Here is a 10,094-nt window from a genome sequence, read left to right as displayed (position 1 = left end):
CACATCATCAAGAAGGCCGTATACTCTCTGTTAGTAATGGGCCCGGTCTTCATGTTCTTTTCGACGAAACCTTTCCATCCGCCGATTCCCTTTGTTTCTAGACGTTGAGAGGGCTTAATTAGAAGATCAAATGGTGTATCGATGGAGGTGATGTCAAGACCGGTCAACATTAGGTCATCGGCCAGAGTAGGGGTCATGGGCCCGTGGCCAAAGAGGAATGCGTTGAGGGCGTCGAACTAGAAATAAGACGCCACTATGATCAAGGAGTCATTCCTTTCCATTTGAGACAAGGACAGATTTATGCAGTGGCCGATTTTCAATTCGTCCTAGAGAACTCTCTTGGAGTTTCACATCCTCAGGAACCATTCTCTCCAGCCCGGGGTTTCGTTCGGCCAAGACCTGAATGTGCCTGACCAGTTGTTTAGATCCATGGTCGATTGCTTGAAGGGGATTCTGTGAGTTTCTAAGTTAATTAACTCGGTTGGATCTGGATTCCCCATGGGGCCAAGACTGATAAGACCAGGTGCGTCGGATATAGGGATGGTGATTCTTTGCCTAAGCTCCTGAGAATATATAAAAAAAAACTAAGAACAGATCTAAAGATTCATAAAACGGTGAAAAGTGAAAAGGAGAAAGTTTCGGGGTATTTACCTCCGGGATGAAAGCCATGGTTGCCGACGGAACCACCATTGGAGTTTTGGGGGACTGGTGCGAATTGATCAAGAAATGAGAAGGAGTCACTGGAGAGATGCAAGCTGGAAGATGAATGGGCGTCGGAGTGCGTCGGGAGATGGTTCGCCGGAGAAGAAAACTTTTGAGTTCAGGGAAGAAGAAGCGGTGGAAGAAGCGAGTATTTAAGGTACAGTTCGAGAGAAGGGTAAAGGCGGGATTTTTACCGCGCTGTCTATGCGAAATTCAAGAAGGGCGGTTGCCTGCGGGCGCGTTGTTCAAAAGAATCGCAATCATCAGAGGGTAGACTCTGGAGCGAAAAGGAGTTTTGCCGCGTTACTGTTGCATTTTCTTTGGAGAAAGAATCGGGGTTGAAAAAATTTTTGGAGCAAAAGATATGTTTCGCTCCGAAATTAGGGGGCATGTGTTGACACCGGATTTTGACACGTTTGGATCGGCGTCAAAGGAGAGGAAGGCAGCCGACGTGGCAGCAAGAAGCTACAGTTGGGAATCGGCCGATTAGAGCTAATATGTTTCGGCCGATGGGCAGAAGGAGTCAGTAAAGGCTGGCTGATTGGGAGCCAGAGTGGTTTGGCCGATGTGGGCCGAAAGTGGGCCAGGGTGATGATTAGCCAAAGATGAAGATTGGCCCGAGAGAAAATAATAACCAACTCCGATGCGGGTTGCGTTCGTTTGTAAATATTTGTTATCTTTAAATTAGAGATAGATCATAGTCGGTTAGGAAATCAGTTGTAACAGGGTATAAATAGTTACCTCATAAGGCTTGTAAAAGACAACACATCAATCAACAATACAAATCTATTTTTTCCTCATACTTTACTTTCGAGTCGGCGACTTCGCCAAAACCTTTTCTTTTCACGAGTTCGTACGAGTTGGCAGGACTGCATCAATACGACCTCCGGCCAATTTGTAAGTTCCACTTATCGAGTAATATCTAAGCTTTAACTTCAGGCGCATCGCTGTTGTTTCGTTTAGATTTATTCACCAGTTATCGATATTAACTAGAATTATATGTTTTTACCTGTTGTTTTAGTTTTATCACTAGTTATCTAGCTTGAGACACGAACTGCCAGCTTTTTATCAATATTGTTTGTTTGCTATCACATAGCCGATTAGATCTGTTCCAAGTATTGCTTTTGTAGCATTGTTTAGGTTGCTCTAGTAGTTTCTTTACAATTGCTATGTGGTTATCGGATGTTTTATAGCCGGTCGTCCCCACTGTAATTTGGCCAATTCGCTGATACATACTTCAAGATAGATCAGAACTCGTGCCGATCGAAACCCCTGGAATTTAATACTTTTCTTTCCTTGTCAATCAACAGGTCAGATTGAATGGCACGCCGCGCGAATCGCACCAAGGCGATAACTTGAACAAGAGCTAAGCAGATTCTCCCAGGTCGTGTGTCCGACACCGAGAGAGTCATCGGCCGATTTTCAGCATCAACAGAATTATATATAACAAGCAAACTATCCATCACATTCTAGCTCAAAAATATGTATAAATACAAATCCTTTTCATTCTCCCTCTTTCTAACAAACAAACTTATTTTTCTCCCTTTCCAAAGCATAAATCAAAGCGTAACACAAGGATGAAGTAGCAAACCTTCACAACACATTGAATGAGTGAAATTCCAACGAAAATGAGGGAAAAAAAAAATTCGGGCAGCACCTCGCTTGCTTCAGTACCACCGAAGAGTAGGTGAAGCTTAGCTCTCTGTCTTTGTGGTGGACTTGCTCGGGCTGGAGGAGGAAGAAAGGCCTCTGTCTTGGTATATAATGGGGGATGAGCAACCGGGACAAAAAGGAACACCTTTTGTTCCGGTTGAAAGTTTACTCCCGGTTGGAGTCTCCAACCGGGACAAAAGGGTGGCCCTTTTGTCCCGGTTGGAATTACCAACCGGGACTAAACTTTTTGTCCTGGTTGGTGTTACCAATCGAGACAAAAGGGGCACGCCATCGACGCCCCGGAACTAGCCGTTACAACCAGGACTAAAGGGGGGCTTTTAGTCCCGGTTGCAAATACCAACCGGGAGTAAATCTCCCCTCCCTTCTTGCCTACCGTGGCACGCCCCCTTTAATCCCGGGCTAACTTTAAACTGGGACAAAAGGGGGCGCATCGAAGATTAGATCTCTACTAGTGCCTGCAAATGAGGCACCTAAAGCTCGCCGTGAGCAGCCTCGAGCAACGCCTGCATGGCAGTGCGTTCTGCCTCGCCGCCTTCCCGGAAGGCGCCGTAATCAAGAAGCGGCTGATCCTCCACTGGTGGCTTGCCGAGGGCTTCATCCGCTCCACCATCGAAGGCAAGAGCTGGTTCGACGAGCTCGTCGCTAAGGGCTTCATCGTCTGAGTGCCCCCCACCACGCTCTGCGACATGGTCCACCGCTGTACGGTGCGGCCGTGGATGCGCGAGCTCCTCATCAGCGTCGCCAAGCGCAACGACACTATTAGAAAAATTGCCTCCAGTACCGGTCCGAAACCCCCCTCTAGTACCGATTGTGCAACCAGTACTAGCAATCCGGTACTAGAGGGGGTCCCTTTAGTACCGGTTATTACAACCGGTACTAAAGGGTATTGAAAAATTAAAAAAACAAAATGACTCGCCAGCCCCGCTGGCTCCACCCCCATCCTCGCCGTCCCTCACCACCCGCACCCGCCACTCCTTCCCGCTAGCCTCGCCCTTCGCCCGCCACCGGCCCCTACTGGCCCTAGCCTCCCTTCGCCCGCCGACGCACTACTCGCTCCGCCTCCACCCCGCCTCTGTGTTGGAGGTATGCCCTAGAGGCAATCATAGAGATGATGATATTCCATTTGTATCCATGATTTATATTGTGTTCCTTGAATATCCATTAAAGGCTACTTGAATTGATTTGTAATTATGTGAATTGTATGTGAAACTCTTTACTTGTATGGTTATTCTAAAGTTGTCCCTAGTCGGAGTTCATGTGAGGACACACATGAATATTAGACTAGCACAAGTATTAGTTGATGACTATGTTTCACAAGTCATGGACATGGAGATGTTGAACTAATAATGTGGGCACATGTGGAGACATGTGCTAGGACTGACCCAACACGAGAAGTAGTTCTCTCTTTACACAACATATACGCCTTGTCCTTAGACCTGAGATTGTCGCATGTACTCAAGATGTGGATTGACTTACTTAGGGGCTATCAAATGCTACGCCGTAACAGGGTAGTTATAAAGGTAGCTTTCGGGTTTGTCAAGAAGCATGCTATGAGACATGGTCAATCAAGATGGCATTTGCCCCTCTCTAATTGAGAGTGATATCTCTGGGGCCCCTCGAGTGATCGGATCCAAAAATACATGGCCATGCTACGTACGGTTAAGAGTTAACCTACAAAGGGATTCCGAATCATAGGATCGAGAAAGAGCGGTCGGCTTGAAGCTAGACCAAATATCGTGAGGCAAAGGGAATAACATGTATATAATGTTGTGATGGTTCGTCTGATATGATCTTCGTGTGCGTATAGGAGTTGGCACGTCTTGCTAGAGGCCGCTACCGACTATTGGGCCGAGTAGGAGTACTCGGGCCATGTCTATACGTATTCGAACCCATAGGGTCACACACTTAAGGGGCTGGAAGCCCAATTCGGATGTGATCCGAGTTGGATTAGGTTTAGAAGTACTAATGGGCCTCGGACCCAGAGGCCCGTTAGGAACCTCTATAAATAGAGGGGTGGGGACGCCCTAGGGTTTACACCTTTTGGCGAAACTCATCTGCCGCGCGCCTCCCACACCCTCGCCTGTTGCAACTCGCAGACCTAGCAGTCCGGCTTGCGACGCTTCCTCCCTGCACGTGTGGATACCTTGGAGGTGTTGCACCTGCAGCACTTGGACGAGCCACCGACGAGCTACGACGAGCCGCCGACGAGCCACGACGAGCCGACGACGAGCCGCGGCACAAGGGCGATCTTGTTGCACGTGGACGAGCTGCTGAGGAGCTGCTGGACGTCGACGTGATCGACTACGTATGACTACGCTGATCGACTTCGCTGCATCGACGCGAATCTACATCTTCCGCATCAGTGCGTCGAGTGGTAATCCTGTGATCCTTATACGGCAGTTTTCCTGGTTTACGCGGTAGAAAATTTTTGATTTGTGCTAGTGTAGCCTACCTCATATCCCAACACTCCGCCCCTGCCACTAGCCTCCGCGCCCGCTCCCGCCCGCCCGCCGCCGCTCCGCCGGCCACTCCCCCCTGCCCCACCAATCCCGCTCCACCCGCCAGCCGTGCCCGCTCCGCCTCCTCCGCCACCTCCACTCCCGCCGCTGGCCTACACGCCCACTCCCGTCCGCCCACTGCCACTCCGCCGGCCACTCCCGCCCCACCGCTCCTGCTCTGCCCGCCAGCCACGCCCGCTCCGCTCGCCGCCGGCCGTCGCTGTCGCCGCTCACCTCGCCCCGCCGCTGGTCGGTGAGGGGCTTGCGGAGCGGGGAGGGGAGGTAGCGAAAGGAGACTAGAGCTAGCGGAAGGAAGAAGATAGAGGAGGGAAAGATAGCAGTGGAGAGAAAGATGGCAGACGGAAGGAGGAGATAAGAGAGGGGGCGGCAGGGCAAGCGCGTGGAATCACACGTAAAAAAATCAAGTCTTGCGCACAGGGGGATTTCGTTTCGGGTGGGAATCCCATCTGGTACTAAAGGGTACCAGCGGCGCCCCCACCCGGTACTAACAGGGCTTCTCGGGGACTATTCCTTAGGCCCGGTACTAATGCTAACATTAATAGCATAAGTACCAGGCCAAAAAGTGACTGGTACAGAGCCTCTGGATGAGAGTTCATTTTTGTAGTAGTGCGATTTCCTCAATCTGAATGCCGGCGACCCTGACGTCGCGTTCGCGTGCCGCGCGTGCCTGCTCGGCAGCAGCAAGGCGCAGCAGCCGGCTGGCTTCAGCGCCGCGGTGAGAGCCATCTACAACGTCGGCCAGAAGTACATCAAGCTCAACGAGCGCTGGTTCGCCGGGAAGAAGGACCTGCGCGTGCTGCAGCTCGGGCAGTGGAGGGAGTTCACCGCCCGCGAGCAGATTGCAAACCCCATGGACAGCCACATCGAGGTCAGTGGCGTGAAGGGCCTCCGCGACATGGGGAGCTGCAGGAACCTCAGGTCCATCAGCTTCCGTGGCATCTCAATGCTCGAGTCCCTGCCCGACTCCTTCGGCAAGCTGCGGGAGCTCCAGGTGCTGGACCTCCGGGCCTGCCACAACCTGGAAGAATTGGGGCAGGGCATCACTAAGCTCGATCGGCTGGAGTTTTGCGAGGACCTATTGCAACTTTGCAAGCCGTCGAGTCAACAGCGTCGTCTTGTACCCATCGCCGTGGGCACCTACCACCACGTGCAGCCGCTGTCACAATATTGAATACATGACCAATCAGAAATTTATTGCTCCTGGCCTCCCACGTTGCTATGGTTTTTGTCACCGCTCTTTCAGTACCATTATTGGAAGAAAAAAAACATCTCCACCAGCATTTGTCGTCGTTGGATCACAATTCGTACACATCAAGCACAGTACGCCCTGACATGTGGGCTCCTATATAGTTTCTAGAAGCTAGATAAGCCTAGTAACTATAAAGTCCATTAAACCTAATTAAAAGTTCAAATCAACATTTCAACAAATAAGATTCAACATTCCAACAAATCACATTCAACATTTTCTAAAAGTTGAACCAACATCTAAAAATACTAGATTCAACATTATTTAAAATAGAGATCAACATTTTATACAGAAAATACTACATTCAACATTTTTCACCTCCTATTTCAACATTTGGACGAACTGAGTTCAACATTTTTTCGAACAAGAATCAACATTTTAAATAATCAATTATCTTCTTCACCAACTCCAACGTATGGAATGGCGGCGTGTCTGGCCACGTGGGGGCTGCAGCGGCGGCGCAACGAGGCACGGCGGCCGACCAGGAGGCCATGGGCGGTGATGCGGCAAGGCCTGGCGGCCACGGGGGAGGTGCAACGAGGTGCGGCAGCTGCTCAGGAGGCCGCGGCCGGCGGCGTGACAAGGCGCGGCGGCAGCTGAAGTGGGCGGTGCACAAGGAGAGGTGGGTGCTAGGGTTAGGGAGGCCATCCGACGGATGAGGTCTGCCGCACGCATCTCAAACATTGGAAGCCCACTAACAAAAAAAATACCAGAAGCTATATAGGAATCCCACCTCATATGTGCTATAGTCCTAAAGCCTAACCCGTGCTGCCATAGATGTCCAAGTCGGGCTACACATTGTCTCCAAGTCGAGCATTGAGGTGGGCAAGAAGTCAGCATTAGCAGGCAACCATAATAAAATAATTATATCATCAAATGTCCAGGAATGTTCCCTCTTAGTGCACAACTGTACGTCCAGTGTCCCATCCATAGCCCACACGCGCCATGCGCCATATGCCGGCACACTGACCCGTACATGTAAATGCGAGGGTCGGCTCTGATATCACTTGTAACACCCGTCCTCAAAAGCCGCACCGTCCAGCCCTTCCGAGGGGTGGGCACGCGTATACATAGCACCCTACTTACATTTCCGTCCTTGCTTCATGTAAAAGAGTTAACCCGAAGGTGCTATCTCTAGAGGACAAAGGCTTATAAGTTGGCTCCACCCTTGCTCAACTACCAAAGTGGTACTAAACACACGCACCTGCGCTCATGCGCCACTACTGGGCCATATCGAAATTGGGTCGGGCATCACAAATCGTCCTGGTGATCGTGCACCAGGATAGGGCGAATAAGTTTTTTGGGAAGCACTTTGCACGATTGCTCATGTTCTTCACCATGGCTCATCCTCTTTCCAATCTTCTTATCGTGGCGTATCGTCATCTCCAATGCCGGCTGCTACGATCCGTCCGTAACACCATCATCATCCCGTCCGCACCGCTCGTCATCATAGTTTCGTCATCTGCAAGCGCTCAATATGTACGCTGTGATCTGATCTGGTTTTTAATCATGTTTTTTGAGATCATGATCATGTTTCCTAGTATGTTAGAGAAGTGCAAACTATGGTTTGCAATTATCATGATTTATTTTTTCGGAAATTAAAACTGCAATTGCCTCATTTTCCAACAATTCAAAAACTTTATTATAGGCAATCTGCTGATTTTATCATGGCTGGTTTTGCTAAGTCACTGAGGCCAAAAAAAGTTTTCTAGTGTGAACTTTAAGAGATGGCAATCAAAGGTCCGTCTCTAGCTTAATGCGATGCACATCTGAAACACGAGAAAAGACAAATCAGAAGGTGAACTAAGTGCTGAGCAGCAACAAAAGTTTGCGGATGCCAATAATCTTTTCATGGGATGTATTATCAGCGTGCTTTCTGACCGTCTGGTCGATATCTATGTGGACTCGATAGATGCGAAAGAGTTGTGGGATGCTGTCGTTACACTATACCTCATGGAGAGCTTCCATGACTACAGGATGGTGAACAACTGTTTTGTGGTAGAGCAGGTGTATGAAGTGCAGTGCATTGTGAAGGACCTTGAGTAGCTCAAGTGTGAGATACCCAACAAACTTGTGGCTGGATGCATAATTGCAAAATTGCCTTCCACATGGAGAAATTTCACAACTTTGAAACATAGGAGATAGAAGATATCAGTTGAAAACCTAATTGTGTCTCTCAATTCAATTTCCTGTTTGGATGTGAAAAAGGGATGAAATTGAATTTTGGTCATGTACCTCATCTCCATCCACTACCCAGGGCCCAGGCAAGCTTGTCGCATCGCCAATCCTTCGCCGTTGAGTCAAGGAGCTCCTGCTGCCACCCATGGGGAGGAGGAGAGGTGGGAGACGGAGGGGCCAAGCATAGGAGAAGCATGATCCACGCCCCCGGAGCTCCTTCCTGCGCTGCCATGCCCTACTCCCCGTCCTCCATGCCAGAGCCACACCCAATCCACACCTTGATCCGCCGCCCATGGCTCGCTAGCGGAGGGATGCGTGGAGGGGCGGCATGCAGTCGCCAGCGAAGGAAGGTGTTGAGGGGCGGTGCGCTCACTCGTGGAGGGAGGCCGACAGGGGCGGAGCGCTCGTAAGCGGAGGGAGGCCAGGAGAGACGACGCGCGCTCGCCAGCGGAGGGAGGCAGGGGGCTCACCGGCGGGGAAGGGTGGGCGCGCGTGGCTCGACTTGTGCGGAAGAGGCCAGTAGGGAGGTGGTGCGGGAGAGACAGAGAGACACGGGGGAAGGGAGGAGGCCGATTCGAGCGAATACAGAGGGGCGAGGCTCGGTATTGAGGGTGAGAGTGCCATAAATACTGGTTGGTATTGGGGTTCATTTCCAATTTTGAATTTCAGGACATCCAAATAGTTAGCATTCGGAGCTATCAATACTAATTCCGAATTCTGAGCCTCAATATCTACATCCATGAGAGATTTCTTTTGGCTCTGGTCCCAAGTCCATGGCTTCATGGATAATTCTATGTCTTTATGGACGAGAGATACCACTTTAAGTAAAGATATGATGTGAAATAAAAAAATAGTATATTACAGCTGCCAGGAAACTAGTGCATCTACTTTTTCTGAAAGGAGTACTTTGGGAAAAGCAACGCAGATGGGATACTCATGGCAAATTGGAGATGGTAAATCAGTTAGATTCAGGCAAGACCAGTGATTTGGCAACTCTAGCCTATCTATCATTTTTGGCTGTTGTATAATATAATTAACGAAAAAGGGATAACCGTGGCTGAGGCATGGGATATGTTGATGCCACTTAACAACACCAAATATTGTACCGCAAGTGCATGGATCAATGCAGCTTTTCCCTAGAAGTATTCTTTCAAAGTTTATCGAATCTGTGGAAACAAATTGACAAGTTCTAATCCAAATTTTAGGAAATATGAATCAAGTTGCAAGACATATAAACAGATATGAACAGATATGAACAAGAGATACCTAGTCTATAGCAAAGCCTAGACTATGCATACGTTGTAGTTATATATCTAGATAGCAAGAAAAATATGGTTCTAATTCAATGTACCTTTAAATCTAAACCAACAATCTGACTCTCGAGTACTGATCGCCCTACTAGGCACCGGAATCTTGTCATGATCCTACCATTCTACATGAGAGGTTCCAAGAGTACAAACACAAGGTACATGTCTAGCTGCTATGATACATCAAGTATGCAATTCTAGTCACAACGACTACAAAAACATCCTATAGAATCTACTACATTCGTACATAAGAGTAGATATCATAAAAGAAGGTACATAGATCGCTATCGGATCAAAACATAAGAATTTTATTAATACAACAATATGTTCATAACAAGATCTCCATCGACTCCATACCTACAACTTGGGACTCCTGGCACTAGAACTCTGAATCTTCCTCACAGGGTGATCACAATGGCTAGAGCCTACCTGAGCTAGCCTTCGGACAACTTGCACAAATCTAAGCTC

At 49.0% G+C, this 10,094-nt stretch overlaps 1 protein-coding gene across 1 annotated transcript; it reads left to right on the top strand.

Moving 5' to 3' along the window:
* The first annotated feature begins 2,837 nt into the window (after nt 1-2,837).
* Nucleotides 2,838-6,066, top strand: LOC140220255 (uncharacterized). Its single transcript, XM_072290270.1, has 2 exons — nt 2,838-3,032; nt 5,503-6,066. The coding sequence occupies exons 1-2, from the start codon at nt 2,838-2,840 to the stop codon at nt 6,064-6,066; spliced, it is 759 nt and encodes a 252-aa protein (XP_072146371.1).
* Nucleotides 6,067-10,094: the final 4,028 nt, after the last annotated feature.

Source organism: Setaria viridis, chromosome 8 (assembly GCF_005286985.2).
Source record: "Setaria viridis chromosome 8, Setaria_viridis_v4.0, whole genome shotgun sequence".
NCBI lineage: Eukaryota > Viridiplantae > Streptophyta > Magnoliopsida > Poales > Poaceae > Setaria > Setaria viridis.
This window is presented reverse-complemented; position numbering and strand designations above follow the sequence as displayed.